At 35.8% G+C, this 27074-nt stretch overlaps 2 protein-coding genes across 2 annotated transcripts; one reads left to right on the top strand and one right to left on the bottom strand.

Moving 5' to 3' along the window:
• The first annotated feature begins 1348 nt into the window (after positions 1-1348).
• LOC128246476 (toll-like receptor 4) lies at positions 1349-8555 on the top strand. Its single transcript, XM_052964702.1, has 2 exons — positions 1349-1395; positions 5578-8555. The coding sequence occupies exons 1-2, from the start codon at positions 1393-1395 to the stop codon at positions 8032-8034; spliced, it is 2460 nt and encodes an 819-aa protein (XP_052820662.1). The 5' UTR covers positions 1349-1392; the 3' UTR covers positions 8035-8555.
• Positions 8556-13986: 5431 nt separating this feature from the next.
• Positions 13987-20857, bottom strand: LOC128217048 (fatty acid-binding protein, intestinal-like). The gene is made up of 4 exons (XM_052923879.1): positions 20571-20857; positions 16568-16734; positions 15164-15274; positions 13987-14746 (listed from the first exon to the last, which is right to left on the bottom strand). Exons 1-4 carry the CDS (start codon positions 20653-20655, stop codon positions 14696-14698), a joined length of 414 nt encoding a protein of 137 aa, XP_052779839.1. The 5' UTR covers positions 20656-20857; the 3' UTR covers positions 13987-14695.
• Between the last annotated feature and the right edge of the window lie 6217 nt (positions 20858-27074).

Raw genomic sequence — 27074 nt, 5'->3', positions numbered from 1 at the left:
GTGGCTTAAAGCAGCACTCTCACAGATTTAACGTTTTGACAACTTTTTCATTTTTTGTCTTGGAACGAGTCATTTGTTGCGAAAATCTATGGAAACCAGTTATATAAGACTGCTGACAAAAAAATAAGATCTCAGTTTTTTATATTTAAGTTCAAAAAGTGATGTTTGGTGTATTTTTCTTAAACCGTTAGTAACGGTTTAAGCCATAAAACATTAATTTTCGAACGGAAATGTTAAAATCTACAATCTGATTTTTTGTCAGCAATCATATATTATTGGTTTGCAGATATTTACGCAAAAATTTGCTTTTTCCAAGTGAAAACATAAAAAAGTTGTAAAAATGGTATACTAGTATTAGTGAGAGTGCAGCTTTAAATAGTTATGAATAGTTCCATTGAAAAAAATGAATTTTTACCATTGCTTTTAAAGCTACATTCTCACAGGTGAATGTTTTGACAACATTTTTTGTTTTGTCTTGGAACGAGCCAATTTATGCGAAAATGCATGTAAACCATTCATTTAAGACTGCTTACAAATGATAAGTCACATATTTTTTCATTTAAGTTTAAAAATTGATGGTTTATGCATTTTTCTTAAACTGTTAGGAACGTTTTAAGCCATAAAACGTTAGTTTTTGAGCTGAAATATGAAACTCTAATCTAATCTAATAATTTGTCAGCAGTCTTTTTTCTCTGGTTTTCAGATATTGACGCAAAATGTGCCATAAAAAATATAAAAAAAAGTTGTTAACACGGTAATTCTGTGAGAGTGCAGCTTTTAAAGCTGCACTTTCACAGATTAAACGTTTTGACAGCATATTTTTATGTCTTGAAACGAGCCATTTTTTGGTGAAAATGCATGGAAACAGGTGATATAAGACTGCGTATCACAGTTTTTCATATTTATGTTCAAAATATTGATGTTTTATGCATTTTTCTTAAAGCATTAGTAATGCTTTTAGCCATAAAACTCTAATTTATCAGCAGTCCTATATCATTGGTTGTTAAATATTTACGCACACTTTGGCTCATCCCAAGACAAAAAAGTTATCATCACGATCCATCAGTGAGAGTGCAGCTTAAACATCCTGTCCAAAGTTATTAAGGGGTTTTCAAGTTGACAATTTGATGAGGATGACATTCGATTATTCTTTGTATAACAGTTCTATTTAAGTATTTTATGTTAACAATACGTACACAAATAAGTTCCGTATCGTATGATAATAAATGTATTCTACTGCTTTGATTAGTTTCACCTTTTATCGAAAACATCTAAAAATTCAAGGAAGTTTAAAATAAATACCTTCCTTATGTTTTATCTATAACCACGCCAATCCCAACACTCTACACTAAAAGTCTAACAGATTTTGAATATGGAACATTAAACGACAAAATGGTGAGTTAACATTTCTCTTAATTTTAAGTCTTACTTAGGCCAGCAATGTATTTAAAAAAGGCAAATGAAAAATAGGAACAAGTATGTTAATGATAACTTTATATTTTGTACACTGTATGCAAAATTTGTCGAGCTAACGATGTAAAAACGTACCATTCTTTTTAGTGTGCAGTTAATGTACTCGTACAACTGCCTTTCAAGATCATCTCTCTTATAAAACAAGCTCTGCTTACTTGTTTGTTCGTTTTAATTCTAGTCATTGCAAATATATCTGCATCAAATTGTATAAAAGTTATCTATAGATTATGTCTATGCCAGTTGCACATTTTAATGCCTCCATTGGTGAATAGTTATACAGTAAAACCGCGTTGGCTCGAACTCTTAGGAACCGGCGAAAATACTTCGAGCCTCGGAAAATTCGAGCCAAGCGGGAACTCCTGCATTAAGGTGAATTTTTTTTACCCTTTATATCCAGTTCGAGCCAACGAGGGATTCGAGCCAAGCGAGTTCGAGCCCACGGGTTGATTGTAATTAGATAAATATTGACCAATGAATTAACATTTTGGCAAACATTGATCAAACCAAAGAGTTAAACAGTTTAATACAAATGTCTGCTCACCTATCATTCGGTACTCCTCGACCATTTTCCATCGAAAACAACTTATGTATGTCGATACATCTGTAGAAGTAGTTCGTATTTTGTTAATGATAATATTAATTTATTGTAGTGCTTTAACGTGTTTATTGTGAATCTAAGTTTTAACTGAGTTTAACTGCTAAATTCAAATTACTACGCGAACTACTTGCAGTGTAGTCAAATGTCAAGATTTCTGGCATTGTAAAACGGCCATATTCATCCGAGGTTGTTTTCAATTGAAAATGGCCAAGAAGTTCCGAATGTACATCTATATCATAAAGGGTTTAACAAGACCTATTCCTATTGTTTTATTGCCATCGTAAAGCTAATCGTTAGCAACCAAGGTACACAATTCCGTTAAACTTCTTAAATAATGACTTCGAAGCCATTCGGAGCTCCTCGGTCATTTTATCGAAAACAACCTCGGATGTATTTGGACGGTTTACATACTCAAAAAGTGTTATGTTTAAATCCGCTGCAAGTAGATCGCGTAGTAATTTTATTTAACGGTTAAACTTTGTGACTTAACTCTTGGGATTCTTAATTATGTTTGCAATAATACAATTCAATGGCAATCAATTTAAACTTAGATCAATAAATACAACTCTAAAACATTACATTTAATTAATGATATAATTAAAAAATTTACAAACTACTTCTACTTATGTACCTCCGAGTACATACATCCGAGGTTGTTTTTGAAAAAAATGGCCGAGGAGTTCCGAATGCATCGAAGCATAGCGTAGTTGTGTATCGGGGTACCGACGATGCATTAGGCTGAATTTTTGTTATTCATTTGCTTCTCTGATTTGCTTCATTAATTCATTATGTTTGCATACAGTCTTTAAGTACCCGAAATAAATTTAATAGATCAGTTTAAAAGTGTTTTTTTTCTTCTTTTTTTATCGTTTTTTTTTCATTTTTAAGTTGAAGCGTGCTTGGGACAAGGGTAGGGTTATCACTAGCGGATCCGGGGGGGGGGGGGGCGCATCCGGCGCGGGCATTAAACTCGTCCAAGTTCACTTTTTATTTCAATATAGGAGAAGAAAAGTAAAAACATACGCACAAAATTTCCAATCCGAAATGGTGCATTTTGGGCGTATTTCTTTGACTAGTCTTCTCCTATATTTTTTCTTGAGGGAGGACCCCAACCCCCCCCCCCCCTGCCAACACTTTACACCAAATAAATTTCGTTTCTGAGGGAGGGGCGCAAGTAAAAATGATAGTTATCCTCCCTCTAACGTCGAATCCTGGAGCCGCCTCTGGTTATGGCCATGCAAACTAGTTCAAGCCCTAAATAGCCTCGGGTTCCAGTGAACCGTTTACTGACCGTTACAAGTGGGAATCCAATCATTTATCGGTAAATCTATTTTGGTGAGTGTGTGGTCTGTTTGTGGTGATTGTATATGTGTACAGTCGAACCCCCGTTGGCTCAAACTCCCATGCACCTGCGAAAATAGCTAGAGCTGCGAAAAATTCGAGCCAAGCGAAAATGCTTATCTTTAGTATGAGGAAATCGGTCCATTATATCAATTCGAGCCACCGAGGAATTCGAGCAAAACGAGCTCGAGCCAACGGCGTTAGGCTGTATGTGGTGATTATATATGTGTGTCTATAATTCATTGTCTTTTAGGCCATTGCCTTGTGCCCCTAAACATTATTCAGGGATTGAACAGCTCGAGACTTGAAATTGAACAATTTGAACTCAGGTTGATAGGAGATTATTCAATCGGTGGGGTAGCTCTGGAGATTCGTGATATAGAAATGCATTTCTAAGTTGTTTGCGTAGATTTGTACACAGTAACCTGGTATTTGGACTGCAGTTTTGGCCAGTCGAGCTATCCGAATCGAGCGTCGCGACGGACTGTTGTGTATGCACACTTGTAGCTCCGAATAGCTATGTGTCGATAAATAAACAGCCTTCTTACCAGTGTTGTTGAAGACACTTGTAAACACGACTGGTTCTTGCTTGGAGAGCTATTGCATCTTGAAAATACCTTCTTTCCTTCATGCATGCCCATCGTCGGCAGCCACGGTCCTTTATTCCGTTCATACGGCAATTGACTGATAAAATCTAGTTTTTATGAATACGCATGAGGCAGGAGAGACCACTCTTCTTCCAATGAATTCGCCTGTTACACTCAAATAGTGTTCAATAACCTTTTTAGTATCGGTAGCTTCCGTAGCCGTGTGGTCCTGACTACTGCAAAAGTATTGTATTCGTCATAATAGTAACGTAGTAACCGTAAAGCATCAGGTACTTTGCGAACCAATGAAACTGCCTCATTAATTGCTCATGTTTACGAGGATTTGGTAGCCAAATAGCCCACAGTACACAACGAAGAATAGCGTGTGTATCGGAGTTATCCGACGATGATGCATGCCAACTATGCAGATGTTTCATTAAAAATATCTCCGAGAGTGTTGTTTTCTTTCAAAATTAATCTTAATTGGATCTAAGATTAATGTAACGTATCGGATTGCGATGTATAAATAACAAACCAATACAGTGAATGAAATCAATGATGTATGACCATAAGATTGACTTAAGTTGCATATTGAATACCACATTTGAAAGATCGTATCCGAACGTATCTCTCAATTCGAAATCTTCGAATTTTCATAACTCGTAAATTATAAGAGTTGTTTAGTATATTTAAAATATTACATATACACATATACCAACAAAAGCGGATTAATTGTTTATTATGCGCACCATAGAATGCAAGAACACATTTTTTCATAATTCTTATTCAAAGTGATCAATTTAGGGACCGAATCGCTCGATTCGGATAGCTCGACTTGCCATAATTACATTCAAAATACAAGGAAAATGTGGTTATAGTTTCCGGATAAACATAATAAAAGGCAAGAAATGTTATATGAAACTATTTATATAGATATATGGACATAAGCTAAACTTCCGCTTTACCGCTTGCACCACTGTGTACCTTCGTACGCATTTAGCATTTAGTAGCAAATACGCATTAAAGTGACACTCGTATTTAAAATCAATACATACTCATGTATAACAAACATAAATTTTGAGCGATTAACCTTTAACTACTTACTAAATAATGCATTTATGGAAAATATTAATTACTGATAACAATACAGTAACCGTGTTTTAATAGCTGAAAACGCACAAATATTAAATGACTGATGAGTCCTAAAAGATTAACAGTGATCAACTATCGTCTTATCAGGTAGAAATGCCGTGTTTTGTGCCCCTTTCTTTCAAAATAAACACAGTATCCTTCATAAGAACGATTTATTTCGATATTTATTTTTTTTTTTTCGGTAAATTAACACAATTGTATTAATTGCAGTTCATCATATTTGGGAGTAAGAGTGCATCTTGAAGGTACCATTGTTGACAGTCACGGACACCTTTATACAATTAACATTTTTATTTCCTTCTTTCAGGCTTGCGATCTCGGATAGTTTTACTTATATTATATATTTTGCTTTTTTGGTAACCAATAAGTGCGAAGACTTCACTGGTGATGGTTGCGGAAATCTAATAAGGTTGTTCATACTTGCAGGGCTTCCAGTACGAATGTTTCGTTTGGATTTTGCTTTTGGTCGTAACAAATGGTCGGTATGAGGAGATGGGGGAACATCTTAGTCCTAACGGAGACTGCACAAAAATAACACGTGATGCATCAAACTCATCAGCTGCCATAAACGGTTCTAAATGTTCTACTGAAAGCATCGGGTGTGGCAAACAGCTAGCTTGCGACGGGAAACTGTTTGACAGTATCCCAGTGAAATACCCCGATATCTCTGATCCTATATGTTCTCTTAACCTGAGTAATAATGCGATTTCGGATATTCCAAACAAAGCCTTCAGTCTAACTAGCTTACAGTTAGAATATATTTTATATCTGTACTTAGATGCAAACATTATTCGGTTCATATGTCCCGAAGGATTCAATGGACTTTCGAATCTTCAGTTTCTCAACCTCTCTGCAAACAAACATCTAACATGGCCGGACAGCTTTATGAACGGAATTTTCGCACCGATGGTTAGATTGGAATCATTAAATTTACAAGGCTCAAAATTCAGTAACTTCACAGGACTGGGTAAAGAAATGAAAATGCTGAAGAATCTGAGAAATTTGTCATTGAGTCCATCATCTGGAATTGGACATTATTTCTTTGAGAAGGAGTTTTTGGAACTGAAGAATCTTACGTTCATCAGTTTTTACGATATGCCGGGTGATTGCAAGATCTACAATATAAGTGATAATGCATTCGAGAACGTCCCATATGTAAAAGTTCTTAATCTTGCTAATTGTCATATCAAAACAATCAGTCGACAAGCATTGAAACCTCTGAACAGTTCTCTTCGTGAACTTCATCTATCGCATAACGACGAGCTCGAGTTTTCAGGAATGAACGACGCATTGGCTGGCTTGGAGAATTCCACTGCATTAATTACATTAAGAGCCAGTCAGATACACCAGTTCCTTGGTATAGGTATGGCCTTGAAAGTAGACGATATCCAATACCTAAAAACACTTAAAGCACTAGCACATTTGTTTTTGGATCTAAACAAAATCGAGATTTTTGACAAGCAAATATTACATCCAACGTATATGCTTCCGCGGTCACTCAGGACGTTTACCCTGGCTGGAAACAGACTAGTAGCTGGTGAATATATGAATTACATGTACAAAATCACAAACATCACATTTCTCGATATTTCAAGGCAGCATCTTAATTACAACCCATTTTCGTTATATGGAATACCGAATGGAGTTCAAACGACACGTTTAGTTGATGTCAACTCTTTTATTGACAATACAACTCAAACAATAAATGTGAATGAAGACTTTGTTAAATTCTTTTACGGTGAAATGGCGACGTCAGATTGGGGAGATATCTACGAAAAAGGATTTTTCAAGTTTACATTAGACTGTACATGCAACGATACAGGGGCATCGAAAGAACTTGGACTTATATGCATTCCACCCGATATTAAAACAATTAAATGGAGCAACAGCCATATATATACCCAAATTTATCCATTGATTTTGTGCGTTACTAAAGCGTTGTCATCCCTAGATCTTTCCAGAAACATACTGTACAAGTGGAAAGGACCCATATTAGGATTACAACATTTAAAAAAGTTAGATTTATCAGACAATTATTGTAGAAAGATAAGTGATTGGTTTTTCATCGGATTTACAGACTTGGAAGATTTGAACATATCCCAAAACAATCTCACGAGCAATTTCAAACCTGGATCTCCAAATTACAATGCCGACATACTGTTTACAAATTTGAAGAACTTGAAAATACTTGACATGTCAGAAATTAGAATAACCACCCTGTCAAAGTCCGTTTTCCAAAACTTAATATTTCTAGAGCGTTTGGAGCTCGATAACAACTACCTTACAGTATTGTCTTTCGAGCTGAAGAGCAATAGCTTTCAACGGCTCTCCATAGCAGGAATCAAGCTCACATTTCTGCCTGAAGCCATTACTCATTATTTGGACACGCAAGCAACGAAACATAATGTTACTTTGAACATGCCCTTTCTAGGTCTAGAATGCTCGTGCGAGCAGCTGCCGTTCTGGAAATGGTTGAATACGACCAAAGTAACCATCAAAGTTAATAACGGCGATCGATGCATGCTGAATGGGAAGCCACAACGTCTTGAAAATCATTCTGATTATTTAAAAGTTGTAAACACATTGGAACACGTTGAATGCATAGACCGAACATGGGTAACTTGGGCCATATCTGGAAGCAGTGCACTCGTTGCCGTAGTGTTAACACTAATCATAAGCACCATTGTATACCGAAATCGATGGAAACTGCGGTATGTTTATTATAGCAGAAAGCGTCGATATGTGCATACAGGATTTGATCGATTGTTTTCAAATGACGCCATGATTTCTTACGCAAAGGGAAAGGCAAGTTTTATCAAGAACTCCGTAGTACCTTCGCTGCAGGACACCCATGATCTCTCACAGAGACTCAGCTGCGGGTGAATCTGTTGCCGAGAATATTACACATGCAATCTGTACAAGTCGCAAAACCGTTCTCTTCATTGACAAAGAATATCTTGCTGACTCGTGGTGCAAGTATGACATGAACATTGCCGTGGTGGAATCTGTGGAAACCACAAGAAAGCTGATTATTGTTGTTCGGATGGATGGACTAAATGCGGATCGAATGCCAATTGAAGTTCTTAGGCTGCTGCGAAATGAACGGTCGCTGGATTATCCAGACTCTGAGAACGACAGTGAGCTTGAGACTTTCTGGAATAAGCTTGCCATTGAAATAAGAAAAATAGATTAATTCATGTCGATATGGTGGTGTACAGTAACATTTAGCAAACGTTTATATAATAAAACTCACAATCATGATATGAAAGTTATTTGGTTCAGTAGTGGACGAGCCATATGAACACTTGTAAATAGTGCGCAAGCCAATTATTCCGATTTTCAACCATTTTATTACAAGCTATATACTTTTACATTTTGTGAAAAACAAATAAAATCCAAAATAGTGCCTGTGTTTTTATTTTAAGGTAGCACACCCCTAATGAAAACCTCCACTTTAAACTCTTCAATTTCAATGCTTAAACCTATGTTGTTAAGCACAGGACTACAAATCTTTTGAGGGTTTCAAAGTAGTGGTTCGAATCCAGCAAGAAGAACAAATATGTATATATATATGTTTTATTTTCTGCTTTGTTTTCATTAGCTAACATTTTTTGCAAAAGTTAATATTGTATTTTCATTAAAAAGTAATTAAATACATTTTTACACATATAAAAATATTAGCTTCTGTGAAGATTTTATAACTTGCAGGCACGGCTGAAATATGTGGTTGGGAAGATCAAAGATAATTATTAATAAAGAACAGGTCATGAGTATTTATAGAACTTGTTATTTTTGTTTTTAAACATTGATGTTCCAATTTTACGCGGTCAAAACAGTACGTTAAAATTGAAATACCATATGGCTAATTCAGTACAGTATGATTATATTTGTTGGAGATGTCATCAATAATGTATTATTTCTGAAAGCAAATATATTTCTTGTTACTCTTATATCAAATTATAATCAAAATGTTGAAAAATAAATGAAATAAAGGATTGTTCTTGTCTCTCGGGTGATGTCGTTTATATCGACAATTCTGATATCTGATGGGGGTAGGGTTATTCAAATTTAAATAAAATTGTTATTTGACGGTGAATTTCTTTTAAGTTTTGATTTTGAATCCAAGAAATGATACACATTAAGAAATTATCAAGCATAGCATAGTTTGAAATGGTGCCCATTAGGGGTGTGCTACCTTAAGTGCCAGTGGCGTTTTGTCTTGATTATTTCCTTACTTTGTTAATTAAACTGCTTAGTTACGTAATGGCTACAGTAGATGGGAAAAGTCGTTGGTTACAGTAGTTGTGGACAGTTGTGAATTGTGAATTACTATAGATCAGTGTGTGATACCACGTCATACTTGCTACGTTGGAAGCAGATAACTTTTTCCTCACCATTTTAAATGAAACAAAGGGCAGTATATGCCGCTTAAAGTGTTCCGCCTTCGTTTAATTATCGGAGTTTGATTAGGTGATTAGTTTCCTCAAACACTTCGACAAAACTGTTGTCAAAAATAATGTTTTGTCAGTGCTTCATCAGGCGGGGGTTTTGGGAGAAGGTTCGTAGAAGTGTTTTAAGAAACCAACCTCTCATTCAAACTCTGGTAAAAGACTGAATGCGGGGCTGTCAAGAAAAATTCAAATAGAACCACAGCGAATGAATCATGAATAACTAACGACCCGTAAAAAGGCTTTGGTATTCTCTCTCATGGGCCTACCAAACCATCCAAAAGGATCATGTGGACGATCTCCTACATCCCGGATCCGAAACCCCCTGATGGCATTCACCTCCAATCCCCACGCATGGCCGACCCCTCTAAACCCCCTGGATGGCCGACCTTTCCCGGAAAAGCTTAAGGATATACAGACATAAAGACTCCTACGCTAAGCACCAGCAACAAAAATGGGAAATACTGAAAGTGAAAGTATCGTAAATAATTATTAAACGACATAAATAGCCAAAATATGTTTTATTATACAAAATACTTTTCAAATTCTATTACAAAAAATAAAACTCCATTTAAGGGTATCTTTACGAATATTTAAGTGTAGGGGACATCGCTGCCAAATATGTGTGCGTGCGTGCTTGCGTGTGTGTGCGGCGTGCGTGCGCGCGCGCTTGCGTGTGTGTGAAACGCGTGCATTCATGTGTATAAGAGATTTTTTGCTATGGAAGTGGGTTTGTGTACGTATGCTTGCGGATGTGTGCGTGCATGTTTGTGTGTGCGTGTAAATGTGTGTGTGTGTGTGTGTGTGGGTGTTGTTGTTGTTGTTTTGTGTGTGGTTTTGCTCAACCATACTGATTGTAAAATCAAAGACATGTTATATTATATAAAAATGAACACGTAAGTGTGTGTACTCTAAATAAATGTGAAAAACTCCCATGCCAAAACAAGAATCCGATCAAAGATCTCTAAAGCCGGCATGACTCAACTATTGGGGTTTTCGTACCTCGTATCACAGAACGCCCACAACTGTAATTACTCCCTAAATAAAGTGTATGAAAAAAACAACCATGGCCAGGGCAACCCAATCGCCAACACGAGAACGAGCATCCCCCTCGGTAGCCGGGTAGATAGAGGCCCATCAGTTCACAACACTGCAGTGTGCGACAGAGCCAAGGGCAGCAACTTCTGAGAATATTTCCCTATTTCACGTCACGGGGTATCTGGACTTTCTCAGCGACACCGTTTCCAAATGAAATTTAACTATGTCACTCAGCCACACTGGCTAACTTTTGACAGCCCCAACCACCCTGGAGTAAATGACTACGCAGCTAAGGCAACAATGCAAGTAGCCCAGTGTTTTATTGTTGGCTGGCATCGCGCAAAAAAGGATTGTCAGCCCAACTCCGTCACCGTCAAAAGGCGCCTCAACATAAGCGGGAGTACGCCCCACATTTTGCTTAATGGGATGCGCTGAGCCAAGGGCAAAGGTGTGGTCAATGTCCTGAAAATCCCCCGAGTCAAACTTATATCGTGCAAATACGTTCCTAAGAAGATTAAAACTAGCACCACACGTTTCCTGGTATATAACTCCAGCCAATATGGGCCCTCGTTGTCCTTGCTATCGACAAGAGCGGAGTCTGCAGACCCAAATCATTGACCTTTCATAAGTTCATGAACTGGTTCCATATTACCCTCAAGTACTGCCCTGGACATCATGACTTTAAGACCCTCCCAGGTATGGCCCTAACAAAGTAAGACCCAGAATCTCCATCGCCCATTTTACCAGCACAGCACTGTGTAGTGGCTCCTAACCCTCGTTGATATGGTAACCTTACAAACACAACCCTCCCGGAATACCCTCTGGTCACCTTTACGAGGTTGCACCTACCACCCCCAGACTCCAAAACACATCGGCGGAGATAAACAATTGATTGATCCTTTAAAACAAATCTGCCACTAATAACATGTCAGCTTCAATGGGGGACATTGGAACAGTTTCGTTGTACAAATGACGCCATATACAAAACCTCAGGGGAGTTACTACATAACCATTCAATGAAGAATCTCGCCCCACATTCATGTAATGTACATGTTTGAGTACAGGTGGCCTTTTTATCCGCCTTTACTTATATTCAGAAACTTCAAGCCGACCTAACATCACTCGACAAAGCTGGGGCTGGTCGGTCTGTCCCTCAAAACATTTGGTTCAGAGTCCCCATATGAAATAGGATCTATACCTAACGGGGAACCTCGGGACTATATCACCATCTGGGTAACTTTGCCTACTAAGGAACTAATCGAAAAATAGGCAACATTATGCTTAGGGGAGGACACATTATAATTATCATCCCTCCCATTCCAGTTACGGACATACCCAACAACATCCGGTTGCTTTATCCCATATCCTCTTGGTAATACATACTCCCTGCTCGATCACTTCGTCATCCTGTAACCAGATTAAATCTAACCCCTATGGGTATGGGAGGGCGGACCACTCCCTACGTCGATATTTTTTATATCATTGCACGTGCAAATGGTGCGATTTCCAGCATTCCTAACTAAACTAACCTGCTATATAGTCCAACTATTTTTTGTTTTGTTTTCTCGTATGTATTCCTTTTTGGTCTTTTTCAATAAACAATTTCGTATGGTAGCGAGCAGTAATGTTTATACTGACACCGGTGACATACCAAGTAAAATGTGTAAAACGCGCCCATCCGGAACCTGCTGTTCTTGTACATAAAATCGAATGTCATGTGAATCATGCAATCGTACTCAATCAATTATTTTATGCAATTAAGTAATTTTACTAACATTCATTCATTCATTCAGATAGGAGACTATCAAGAAGGACCCCCCCCCACACACACACACAATATTCAATTATAATACGGCGACAATATCGCGAGCTTCACCTTCACGCCGGCTGACGTCACCTGCACGCGCATGAATGTTTTTGATGAGATCGTAGGACTCATAAGAGGCATGAGGAGTTTCCGTTTAGGCATGTTGAAATTCTTAGACGGAATAATAGTTTTTCATGTTAACTTACAATATAAACTTCAACTGAAATTGGTATTTTTAGTTTTGAAACAAAATTCCACCCAGATTTTCCATGTTGAGAAATATCCCTCCTATCCAGCGCATAAGGTTTGTATAACTGAAATAGATCTCGATAATAATTAAGGGGCGCGTATAAGTCACCATAAGTTGGGTGGAGCGCATACACTTGATCATGTGGCAACGGTGGATACCCATGTCCACCGCCAAATCCCCTAGTTGGGGATGAAATAACTCTGGATTGTGGACCAGTGGGTCAATCTGCTCCCTAAATGGACAGTTGGATAGAGGGATACAAAAAACAAGAAATCATGCATTCGTTGGCAGAGGTACTCTTGCCCACGATAATCAGACGTGTACCCAAAGTCATGGAAATGCTGTGGATATCGGTCATCATATCCCATTCTGGTTAACCGGATATAAATGAGGGCCCAAAATCCTGTGGCCCCCTGAAGAGGTTTCTTTACGCTCATTGAAAGCATTACGGCAGGTTGCGGTTGGGTGACGTTGGGACCTGGGGACGCTATGCCCAACTCCCATGTAACCCTCAACATATATTTGTGTGAACCCCATTCCCTGAGAATCATAACAAGACTACGAATATGCCTCTTTCTTTCCCCTAAGAATATGCGGGTAGCCGGCCTACCAGGATGGGTTGTTCTGTAAATAGAACCAGATCCCCAATAGGACCTTTCACTTCCCCGACTATTGATCTTTTCCCCTCCATAACTGGGCAATATCTCTACGGCTTTATTCCCTGTTGTTCAAACAAGTTTCAGAAAAAAGATAAATTAAGTTAATAAATGTTTATGAACAATGTTTAATATATTACTACGCCATCAACGCTACGATTGATTTGTTTAAAATGGCAAATCTATTTGTGGGAATTACTGACAGAAAATTTGTGGAATTTACTATTCAAAATTTGAGAAAAGAATATACTGGGGGACAAAATATTAATGACCGTGGGACTATGTTATGTTAATGAACCTACGTCTCGCACGTTTTGGAAAAAACCAAGTCAGCGGTTAACAGGCACCCCAAATGGTATGTCGTTCAACAAAGTAATTCAATTTGGGGGACGAAATTGAGGAAGTGCGAAAATTGAATGGAATATAAAGACCATTTGTTGATTTCAAATACAATATGCCGTATTGCAAAAGTCGTTTGAAGAACCAAAACTCAAATTAAACACTTCAAATGTTCACAGACAACTTGTATAAGTATCTTAAACAAGCCTCACCGTGTTTGTGATAAAACGATTAATACAATTATAAACATTTAAGCAACTAATTCCATTAACCAGGTAAAACAGAACTGTTTTGTTGGTTTCTTTTTTAATACATAAAACACAATAAAAAAAAGCATGAAACTTTTTGCAAGCGACAGAATGACTAAATAATGTTTAATTCACAGAATACCATGAATGCAATTTTCATAGAAAACGTATCATCACATATTATATTTTGGAAACAATAGTTACATATTGATGTCATTTCATTAAGCGATGCAATAAGATTCGAAGAAGACATATCCAAAGCAATACACGATGATTGAATGATTGATGTTATATTACCCTGGCTAAGACACACACGTCTTGTTCAAGATGCACTTTCACTCCAAATAAGACGTACCACAATTGATACCATTGTTTTAATATACCGAAAATTATGAATAAAATGATAAAAACATATCTTTATGAAGGATACCGTGTTTAATTTGAAAGACAGATGCAGAAAACACGGTTTTTTTTGTTTCTTATGAGACGATAATAGATCACTGTTAATCTTTTAAGACTCAGTCATTTAATATTTGTGTTCTCAGCTATTTAAATACACGGTTACAATCTTTTTATAAGTAATTAATAAATTCCAAAAATGCATTATTTAGTAAGAAGTTAAAGGTTCATAATTCAAAAATGATGTTTATTATACATGTGTTGTATTGATTTTAATGCTATGCAGAACAGCAGAGGACAATAATCATTGCACGTATATAAGAAAACACACTCAAATAAAATAAATTAGGAAATAGGTCCTAGCACTTCTTGAATATTCTTTTGCCCTCGACGCCGTCGCAAACCATTGTCTGAAAAAATAATGCAAATAATAATGCAAATAATAATAATAATAATAATAATAATAATAATAATAATAATAATAATTACTTTAGGGACAAGTGCAATAGAAGTAACGCTACAACGATCTTACGTTTTTCCACAAAGACCACAAGATAATTGAAACACGTAATGATCCGGTTTGGATTTTTGCTTGAATTGAATGGTTCACTAAGCATTTCAAGGCCGCATCCCCAGCATTTGTTAAAGATCATTTGTGTGTTTTTCTTATCTGTCTTTTTTGTATTATGGCGTTAGGCTTCTGTATAGTTTCAATTGTTTCTTTACACTGTAGCAATCAGCCCTTGATTACCAAGACGATGGATGTTACTTGGATTACCAAATAATGATGGCTGATTTGATGCTAAAACAATAAGTGTATTTGTTACCTGTACCATCTCCCCATTGACGAGTATTCTGCTTATAGTAACTGGTTTCTTTTTGTCGTCTTTCGGCGTCGTGTTGACCGTCAGTTTTCCATCGCTGAAAGTGGCCGTTGCCTTAAAGAAAGCAAAATTGTTCATGAGCCTTTTTGACGCTTCAAAGACTAGAGGACATCCAAAATTCTTTATAAGCTAGTTTTTGTATATATTTTTATTTTACAACGATTGTAAAACAAATTATAACATTATCACATTATCACATGAATCAGTCTCTTTCACATGCCATTACAAGTATGTGTGTTGCCTTTTGTTGTGGGTGGAACCGAAGAACCCGAAGTAAACCTACTTGTCCTTCTTGGTGACCACAAACTAAACTCATAAGCAGCGTGACCGGGATTCAGCCCAGAACACCTTGGTGAGAACCGGGCACCAATATCACGAAAATACCTAAGTCAAATCTCATTATCAATCTCAACTCATTTTACTACGTACAGTGGGTCCAACATGTTTTGTGTTTGCCGAATTTTAATTGAGAGAACTGTGTGAAGCGGAATAAAATGGTGGTGTTCGAAGATATGTTGGTGTTTTGGGGAGGATATGTTCACCTGGTAAGTGTTATCACTTTTCTCGCAATATCAATACGCCTACCCAGAGGCCACTAGTGTAAGCTTCTCGCAGTGTTTAACCTATCTTTCTAGAGGCATAAACAAAAATGTTATTGAATGTATAAGCTGAACGATTACTTGTTAACAGTGAAAATAAAAAATCGCGTGACTTGAAACTGTGTTTTTTATTCAAAGTGCACCTTTTTTGTACCTATTTGTGTTATTTTTCATTGAAAATTTGCATTTGTTTAATTTTCGATTGTTAGTGCACTTCCATTGACACTATACGGCCGATCTTTCTATATTTAAACATCTTTTATGTTGGATGAGGAAGTATTATGCAGTTTGTGTGTGATGCAGAATCAGAATAAGCGTGCGTTAATAGAAGTGTAATTTAGACACGGTCTATAAGATATGTTATTATTTATAACAAAATGCAATTTGTTAGCCAATAAGCTGATTAAAATTATTGGTCAAGATTAGGGAAAAATATTTTACAGCCAAAAATGAAGTTGTGTACAATTCATTGCCTTTAAACACATACACAAATATATTTTCCTTTAGGATTAATTATCTTTCAAGTATTGTCAAAATCTTTTTTATCAACACATTCTATGAATGAATATGATGTAATAAGTATAAATCATGCAAGATACAAACATCAAACAATGCTTCGACGTGGTAAAATGAGTTGAGATTAAGATTGAGATTTGATTTGAGTAGTTTTGTGATATCGGGGCCAGGGGCGCTAACCGCCGCGCAAGCACAAACAATGAGCGAGTCACTTTAACTCTTTGCAGCCTACCTTTCCTTCGACCATTCCCTTGGAATCGAACTCTTTATTGAGATCGAATGAGACGTTTTCGGTCTTTGGTCCCATTTTTAACGTCACTTTGATGGTGTCGCCCTCTGTCGTGATAGTCATAGCCGGGGTCATCTGCATTGCCGCCTTTCGCTTGATCACGTTCATACCTATGAAATGAAAATTAATATAATGATTATTCAGTGTATGTATACCACGTGATAAATTACGTCATATATGCTACGTCGGAAGGCAATATTTTGCTTAAAATAAAGACTTAAATCAAAAATAACCTTTCGCTCAATACACCATTTTAAATGAAACAAAAGTCAGTCTTTGCCGCTTAAAGAGCCTCAACTTTGTTTTATAATCGGAGTTTGATAAGGTGATTAGATTCATCAAACACTTCGACAAACCTGTTTCCAAAACAATGTTTTGACAGTGCTCGTATCGTGAAAAGGTTTGTCAAAGTGTTATAAGAAACTAAACTCTCAATCAAAATTTGGTTAATGACCGAAGGCGGGCTCCGTAAGCGGCATATACTGCGCTATGTTTTATTTAAAATGGTAAAGAAAATGAAAAGTTATCATTGTTTTAAGTCTTCAATCGAAGCAAAAGATTGCCTTCCGACATAGCATTTCTGACGCAATTTATCACGTGGTTTACACACACTGTTATTTTCAATTGCTTTGTGTTACACACATTCGCCGAGATTGTAAGTATCTTCCATGCCCGAGAGTGTAAGATTGGTTCATCCCGACCCGAGCGTTGGGTGTATAGGTTTACCGAGTGTCCGCAGAACACCTTGAACGAGGTTTGGGGTGAACTTTTCTTACACCATGGCCATGGAAGATGCTTTTTCTCCAACCTTAAAAGAACAAATTAAAGATAAGATATTCTCTTCGCTGGAACGCTTTTTGCGTTGTGAAAATAATGCGAGTATGTGAATCGTTCTTCAAATAGTTTTGATGAGAGTGAAGCATTATTTCTTGTTTGCGGCGTGAAAACAATTTTTAGTGCCATTTGAAGCAAGAAATGATTTGTTTGGACTTTGAATTTGGCCACAAGACAATGTTTCCGTGGTGCTACAGGCAACATTCTTCAGCAAGCGATGTAAAAGATTGATGACAGTAAAAACATAGTTTCATACAGGTACATTTGCCCGTGAGCAAGATTATGAATAACATGGCCAACTATTTTGATCTACTTATCTTGGCTGGGAGAAATGCATATAGTATATGCCTAAAATAGAAATTTGGGTCGTTTGACACATCAGGTCACTCGAAGTTTTAGCTCGGACCCCGGCGTCCTCGAGCGATCGCAGTTTTACTGTTCTTTTAGGATGACCGAAATTCAGCCCTAAAATCATTACAAACAGATAGCAGAGCTCCGGGTGCCGGCGTGAGCACATTGAAGAGTGACGGTTCAACCACCGCACACCTATCCTGGGCAGACCATCTGGCGGTTAACCACTACTATGTGCCATCACCTCTGCAAGGAACTGACAACTTCTGTACTGATATATACCAGGGGCATCGGCACAGTGCGAATGGTCGTAGAAAGGATTTCATAACCATCACAACAGAGGTGACCTGATTCGCCCGGGAATCGAACTTAAATTTATTGACGATTTGCGACCTCTAATATATCAGTTTCCATGACGATAGTCCAATGACTGTCAATGATGTTTATGATAAAATATGTTTTAGGATACCCTTTGTTTTGCGACTTAGATTAATTCTTATGATTTATGTATCGGATTTATTTCACCAGAAATTGACACACAATGAAGTAAGCAATTAGACTGAGCACTTCTGTAACTGAGATTTAAAAGAGATCTCTATTATAACAAATAGCTCCATAAAAATCAAAATAGTTAAACGATTTTAGGCGCTATATTTAAATTCGTTTTCATGTTAATGTCGTGCACAGCTATCCATTTACACGCCGACAACCATTCTTAAGTAGTTGAAAATTAACAATAACTTTAATAAATATCGGCGCTCTCTGATTGCATTAATCTATTATTCAAGTCTTAAATATTAGTCATTAAAGCTGCACTCTCGCAGAATGAACGTTTTGACAACTTTTTTATTTTTTGTCTTGGAACAAGCCAATTTTTGCGAAAATCCATGAAAAACAGTGATACAAGACTGCTGACAAAAATTAGATCACATATTTTTCAAGTTCAAAAATTAATGTTTTATGCATTTTTCTTAAACGGTTAGTAACGGTTTAAGCCATAAAATATTGATTTTCGAACGGAATTATGCAAATCTGCGATCTAATCTTTTGTCAGCAATCTTTTATCATTTATTTGCAGATATTTACGCAAAACATTCCTCTTTCCATGGCAAACAATAAAATGTTGTAAAACAGGTAAATCTGTGAGAGTGCAGCTTTAATTGGCGATACTGTTGTCAGTAAAGTTAGCAATAAAACTGACTCAATAAAGTTGAAAATATTTTTAGTCGTTAACCGCTCAATCAAGTTACTAAATGGCTCCATTCGTTTGCACTCCGACACCCCCACATCGTAATGAAAGAGTATTTATTATAATGACAATTTGTCAATAAAGATTTTGGCTCTAAGATTTTATCAATATATTAATGAGATATTCAATATTACCCAATTACGTCAACATTTATTGTCTAAGTTCTATTTATAAGTTATTACTGACCACATTTTACTAATATGTCCGAAATACGCAGACCTATGAGCCCTATGTATAAAAATATATATTACTACACGTGGGCAAAAAAGCAAATATTTATTAATTTATTATCTGAACATTCAAATAAATCTTTATTTATCTTTACTTCTATATTTAATAAATCATAATTAATTTATCAAAATGGATATACTATGCAATAATCTTAAGAAACTAGTAAATATTTTGTTGTTTGTATCCATAAAAAATGTTCTGCTCTTTTGTTAAAACAATTGTAGTATAAATCCATGCCTTGCACGTGTATTTGTATCATGTATTTGCTATAAACATGTTTGATATGTTTAATGCAATAATAATTGATCTGAATTGATTTGAACGGGCCTCTTCATAGAGAATTGCGGTGAATAAAATTAATGGATTACACCGCTGAAGTATTAATGTCACGTCATTAATATATTTCAACGGCGCATGAACATGCAAAAGCAGAGAAGATGTACATGTACTTCAATGATACATTTTAATGCGATTAAATGTGTTGAAGTAAACTTTATATAAGCATCATTGTGAACATTTCTTTACTTCTGACAACGATCATTTTAAACACTCTACTTTTACTTTTAATGAAATATATTCATCATATGCATTTAATATTTAGGCCATGTTATTGCTTAATTTCAATTGTTTTGGTTTACAAACATTGTTTTCTTTAAATTCAATCATTATTTGACAACGATCAGTTTAAAGTCTTTACTTTTCAGCAAGTTTATTCATACGCATTTAATGTGTCGGCCATTTTATTGCTTAATTTTAATTGTTTTGGTGTAAAAACATTGTTTTCTTTCTATTAAATAATTTTTGACAACGATCAGTTAACAGACTCTATTTTTAAGCAAATATATTCACACACATTTAGTGTGTATGCCATTTTATTGCTTAATTTTAATTGTTTTGGTGTGTTTTCTTTAAATTCAATATATTTCCATTTATTTACTAAGTTGCTTCATAAATACGATTCCCGTTAACTCTGATCGCATTTGGATTACGTACAAGTAGATTTACAAAAAAAATAGTAATACCATGAATTTGGATGTTTATTTTAATTGACATGAGCGACGAAATGGCGATACAAACGCAATAGAAAAACCATTTGATGAAATGCAAGTTAAAAATGTATTTTTAAACCTATACCAGTCAGTTTTCAAAGAATGTTGCATATACAATTTTTAAGTATGAACATGATAATTTTGAGTCATTTTAATGTAACAGTGTATGTAGTAGCAGATGTTATAACTTTTTCAGAGTCTAGATAAGCATTTACTTGTATATATAACTTACCCATTGTCTCTAGAAATTTTTCAAGATTTTCGTGTTTGTATTCCTTCCATTCCCCACCGAACAGAGTTTGAATCTCAGCAGCCATTTTGAATTAAACAAATTCGATAGCAACGAACAACTAGTAAATTTAAGAACCCAAACTAATGAAGTTTAACTATTGGAAGTGCGAACGCGTCTTTATATACACAGGAATTCGAGTTATAAAGGGGAACGTCCAGCGCCTACGTTTATATTATAAAACTTCGTCATCGAACGTTCCCGTTTATCCAGTTATAATAAAAGTTGATCTAGAGCGTTCCACCTTATAACACCAATGCAAGTTTATACATACATTCAAGTGCGGATCTAACTTCTGCCTTTAGAGGAGGAGTATGTGTGTGTGCAACTGATGGTGTGAAATCACTTCCCCGGGGGTCTTTTTAATTCAGGAATTCAGTCGTAACTTTAATAATTTTAAATATGTATAATTGTCACAAATGCGCGGAAATGGCACGACAAAGATTTTTTTAATTTCCTTATCTTTGTATTCATGCTTAATACTAGCTTAAGGTCTATGTTTATAAGCAAAATAATGAAACTATGACGCTTAAATAACTTCAATTTTTACTTTAAGATGCACTCTTACTCCCAAATAAGATGTGCTTTAATTAGTACATTTTTTTTTAAATTGGTGAAAAGGATGAATCAATTTCGAAAATATATGGTTCTTATGAAGGATATCGTGTTAAATTTGCAAGAAATGTGCAGAAAATGCAGTATTTTCAACTTATAAGACGATAGCTGATCCCGCTATTAAACAGGTTATAATCTTGTTATCAGTAATTCAATTGTTTCCATAAATGCATTATTTAGGAAGTAGTTAAAGGTTTATCACTTAAAATTTATGTTTGTTATACATGAGTATGTATTGATTTTAAATACGAGTGTCACTTTAATGCGTATTTGCTACTAAATGCATACCAAGGTACACAGTGGTGTAAGTGGTAAAACGGAAGTTTAGCTAATGTCCATATATCTATAAATAGTTTCATATAACATTTCTTGCCTTTTATAATGTTTATCCGGAAATTATAACCACACCTTCCAAAGGCATATCTGGCTTATTTTAGTACAAAATAGTGCCTTCTGCTGTAAATCTATACATTATATATGTGTGCATGAGGGGGGGGGGGGCATTAGCACCCCACCCTCCCTGGATCCGCTAGTGATATATAAAGTCAATAACCCTACTTGCGGCATATCTTGCTTGTCGGTATTGGTTTCTCTTCATTCATCGATTCGACCTTATTTTTTTTGTTTTTGTTAACATTTTGTCGGATTGATTTTAAAACCATTTCCAAGTATTAGGTTGGAGTTATAAAATAGGACACTTGTATTTGACCATTATAGAGATCATAACTAGCATTAATTTGTATAGATTTTCAGTCAGACTTTTTAAACCTCTAGGGTTTTAGGAATGAATACATAAATTTCATTACTGAAATGCGCATAATATTTTGAATTAAGTTGTGCGATGCAGTAAGAAAGCTACGGGTGTATTTGTAGACGAAAATGAGTTCTAGCCATTTTCGGAGAGGAACATAAGAGTTTCGTTCAATAATTAATTACGGCAAATAATGAACAGGAAAAATCATTTCAGGTTTTGGTACAAAATCGTACAAGTACACTCCATTTATTATGTTTCCACTGGCATTTTTTGAAGACACATTTGAAGTCTCTGCTATATATATATAAAACCAAAAACATGTTTTATTGTATTTATCCGTCGCTCTTAATACAGCATTTGACTGATCTCAAATCTAGGTCAAAAGTGATGAATGCTTATGATACCCCGCAAAGGGTTGCCAAAGGTCGCCCATATGTTTTGGATACTATATTCGGATATTAAATGATGGTTATAGCACAGATACATGATACAACTCTCTTAGGTTTAACCCGTACTGAGAAACCTTTAAATACAGTGATGATAAAAGAGCCTGTTTGTCAATCCTGATTTTTTAAGGGGGTTCAGGGGGCCGCTGAAGCCCCACGAAGGGTGGGAGACAAGGGGGGCGAAGCCCAAAGAAGCTTTCAGTATTTAAGGGTTCCGCATACCCTTATTTGCCTGAGAATAGTGTTAAATACTGTACCTTTCAACCTAGTACTGTACATATAATTACTTTTAAATGGAGACAGCCTCGCCCAGAAGAAATATCATGCAACTTAGCAGTGAACGTCAACACATATGTCAGTTAGTCTAAAATAATAGACGTGTTATACGGGATTCTTCCAATCCCTAACGTCTAAACGGGAATGTGCAAAAAACGGGGGTGTTTTAAAAATATTGAAATTGTTTTAAGTGAAGTATTTTATTGTTGAAGTTGATCATAAAGAGTAATATTCATATTTTACCATGTAAGTGAAATGTTATTTTGCACTAAACAAGCATTTAATGCATAAAAACAAGTTGTTTACCTTTCCAATAAAACGAAAGTTGACTGACACAAACAACAATTATGCGAAGGGGAACAACTCGATACAATCGTAATAACTCGGCCTCCTCCGACAAAGCTTCGAGATAGACCTCTTTATACAATCGTAACAACTCGGCCATGGCCGAAATGTTCCGAGCAATTTAAAACTGTGCCCTGAAGCCTTGCAGGTGCCCTTCATGTATATATCGTTATGTTTTGACAGAATGAAATGAAGAAAAGCCGTCAAACTCATAATTAGAAGTTGGATATTTATTTTTTGTGTACGGAACTAAATATAAAATAACATTATCTGGTAATATTTCTTGTTTTTATGATATTTTATAGACGCTATATGCTTTAACCCGGAATCCTGATCGGAACAACTACCCACTTTTGATACTAAACAATTTGTACGTGAAGGATTTGCCATATCAAAAATCTAAAAAAAATCTGTCAACGTACAATTATTTGGACTAATATGTCAGTATAAACAAAGTCGATTTTTTATGTCTGAAGGTACAGGCATTGATCATCAACCTTTTTGTTCAACTGACCACTACCAATAAAACTCAACTGACTATGATCAAATGCCTGTGTTTTTTGACAGTTTCTACGGTAGGATAGTTAATGGATTAATAATAAGGTACAATATATCAATTGTCAACCTTGCAAATGTATATTGTACATGTTTTCACTGAAAATGGGAATTTTTTCAATATTATTGTATTGTAAACATATTTATTCCATTAACTGCACATTTGATCAACATACATAACATTTCAAAATGATAACAACACATTCGAAAAGCGAAATAATATTGCAAAAAAATACATTTTCTCAGGCTAGGGCCATATCCACACCACATATTAAGCATTTAACATCAATGCATTGAATCACATGAAAACACTATATTGTATATTTACAAGTCCATATTGGCCATCGCCTCCTTAAATAAATCTTGAATCATATTTAGCATCTAAGCTTTATTAAATATCAGTTGTTGTATAATACAGCATTTCAATAAAAATAATAAATAGAATAAAGACAAGAAAATAACAATGACAGAAACATTTCAGTAGAACTATCAATCAGAACGTTAAAATTCAGTATCACATTTGAATGTCGCCACAAATTTATGAGCAACAAATCCCATGAACGTGTCCATCTTTGGTAGTAGCACAGAAGAGGCCAATTCGAATTCCTTCAGCTCCTTCACATATTGTTCTTTGGCCTAACAAAAACCTTAAAGCTGTTTCAGCAAGTTCACCTGACAGTCTAAGAGTTTGGACCATGTGCTGTTGTACTTGAAACAGACCGGAGTATTCTTGTAGGGCTGACACATATGTGCCAAGGAGCGCTGTGATCTTTTTGCGCTGGTAAAAAAACGTATCGGTCTTTATCTGTTTCCGTTCTTTCCCATCTTTTGTTATTCTCTTTTACCCTTTCAAGTATTATTCTTTTTTGCTTAATTCAGTTTTGTGTCTCTTCTCCAAAATCATATAATAAATAGCGGAGTTGACCTTCCTTTCCTCCTTAGATAGGAACTGGAAGTTAAATAGCTTGTCTGTATCAAACAACCTTGCTGTGTCCACTGCTAGGTTGTAAGAATAAGAAATGGCTGGTAAAGCGCTCTGGCATTGCGAACTTCATCCCGACTAACTCGTAGATTGTTCATGATATATATGCAGGTCAGTGGATCAGCGAAGGGCACAATGGACATTATTGACTAGCAATTCTAAGTAATACCCAAATGCTGTTGCATCAGGTCAGTTTTATCAATCTCACTGACATTGTCTTTCTGTGTGACTATCTCTGTTCTGGAAAATTATACATAATTGAGTGTTGCTACATTTTTGATAAGCATTCATGCTTGGAACAAAATGAATGGAATCAGATCACTACATGTGTATTTGATATTTCGATTTAGGTATAATAAATGGTAAACAACGTTTAATTCTATCTGCCATATATATTTTGCCAACAAACCCCTTTCATACCAACATTGTTCGAGCATAGAGCCAGCCCACTCCCCCGTGTCCCCCTGTATAGTCTCAAATGCGTATTTACGAGCATGACGTACCCATAAACTTTCTCCGAGAAAGTCAATATTTCTAGTATGACTGCGACAGACCAACATAAACATAATTAAAACATGAGATACTGAACACAGGTTGTTAAAAAATGTTGTGGCCACAAGCTTCGGACGGCCAACGAAAATTAATTTTTGAGGGGTTTGACTTTGTCAGCACACATTTGTCGATAGTTGCAAATTAATCAAAGTACTGTCAGTACTGCGTGGAAGTGTTGGCAAGATTTATACACAACATGAATTATTTATTAATTCATATGCCAATGGCGCCCATGTTATTTTAAAAGCATTAATAAACATTCAGAACAATATTTGAATTGCCCCATGATATGAATAAAATACTTGCGAAAGCGAAAGTCAAAATGTTATATTATTGAGACAAATCGCCTTCCAGCAGTACTTGAAGTAGTTTGATTATGCCAGATATCTTACTTATTACCAAAATTGACTCATAAATGCACAAATACTCAACCTCAAAATTTGTTAATGTTTATTTTTTTTAAATAATATATTGTTGCCGACATTTGACTGTATAAATCGATTTAATATTATATTAAACAATATCGTAGTGTTATACTTTGTATTTAATTATGTAAATTATGTAAAACGATGTTCCATGGACAAGTCGAAGATTAGCCTTTCTATTTAATATATAATTTTTAAAGACAACCATTTTGACCAACTTTCATGAACATTGGGTGCTGAAATGTTAACAATTTCTAACAACGTATGACAGATGAAGCATGATGGACGACTGACAAGCATGTGATCAGACGACTAGCTCTGCAAGGGCAATACATGTTTTGAAAACAACATATAAAAGGTATTCACAATGGTTGATCCCTAGTATAATATTTGGGCAGTCGCAGCAGCCGGCAAAACAATTCTGTCAGGCTGTCAGCGAGGAGATACTAATAATAGAGTTACGGGACGTTTTCCTGACACATGGGTTTGGTTGGAAAAGTGGAAACACTCACATGTTGTAAATGTAGCACTTGACTTTTGAGGTCTTTGTAAATATGTTCTTGATTTAACAAGTATATGATAAAAAATCGAAGTCTATCATAGGCCTTTTAACCACAAGAAACCACAAGAAAAACTTTACCATATTCTCAAACATCTTAATTAATCTTTATAACAAATAAAACCCCTTAGTGCAGACAATTGCAAATGTAAATGTGCACCCCCCCGGAATTTGTTTTAGCAAGAAGCGAATTCCTGCATTCAGGGGTATCTTTTTAGAGCTATAGAAATTTATATAAGCCCCAAAAAACACAGAGGCAGCTGCATTGGTGTGCCTCAGTGTAGCTACGGCACTGATAATTCTATCACTCTCACGAACATTTGCAACGAACATACATAATGTGTTTAAGTCTCTTGAGCAAGATATATCGTATGTTTAAAATTAACGAATGTTCCACTAAACCTAATAAAAAACACAACTCTGTTGTTTAATTCATTAATAAAACATAATTTACAAAAACCATTATCAAACGTTTGAACTGCAAATAAAAAGAATGATTATTTGTTAAACGACTTAAGCTAGATCAGAGCCGTAAGCTTTTATATGGATCAATGGGCAAGTGTACCGACCCTGGATACACTATTGGTATATGTACGTGAAGTTAGCGGCCTAGCGGCCTAGCGGCGTGAAGTTAGCGGCCTAGCGGCCTAGCGGCGTGAAGTTAGCGGCCTGGCGGCCTAGCGGCCTAGCGGCGTGAAGTTGGCGGCCTAGCGGCCTAGCGGCCTGGCGGCCTTATTATTTTTTCTATTTCCAAGCAATTGTTAATGCGTTTTTTTTTTTAAACAATGATAAATCGAAGTTTTTTATTCAAATAGTTACATAGCGGCCTTAAATTGTTATATATTCAGAATATTTTTCTTTACCTTTTCTTCTAAAACAATTTTAAATTAACTGTTTTATGCACAAATTATCACTCTGAAGCGTTTTTCAACTTTTTT

Source organism: Mya arenaria, chromosome 2 (assembly GCF_026914265.1).
Source record: "Mya arenaria isolate MELC-2E11 chromosome 2, ASM2691426v1".
Lineage (NCBI taxonomy): Eukaryota > Metazoa > Mollusca > Bivalvia > Myida > Myidae > Mya > Mya arenaria.
Note: the sequence above shows the minus strand (reverse complement) of the source record. Positions and strands in the feature narration are given on the sequence as shown.

Coding starts and splice junctions, on each gene's coding strand:
- LOC128217048 (XM_052923879.1), bottom strand. CDS start 20,655: ATGGCTGCTGAGATTCAAACTCTGTTCGGTGGGGAATGGAAGGAATAC. Junction 15,275..16,567: donor AGGGAATGGTCGAAGGAAAG/GTAGGCTGCAAA, acceptor GCTTTCTTTAAG/GCAACGGCCACTTTCAGCGA. Junction 14,747..15,163: donor TCAATGGGGAGATGGTACAG/GTAACAAATACA, acceptor TTATTTTTTCAG/ACAATGGTTTGCGACGGCGT.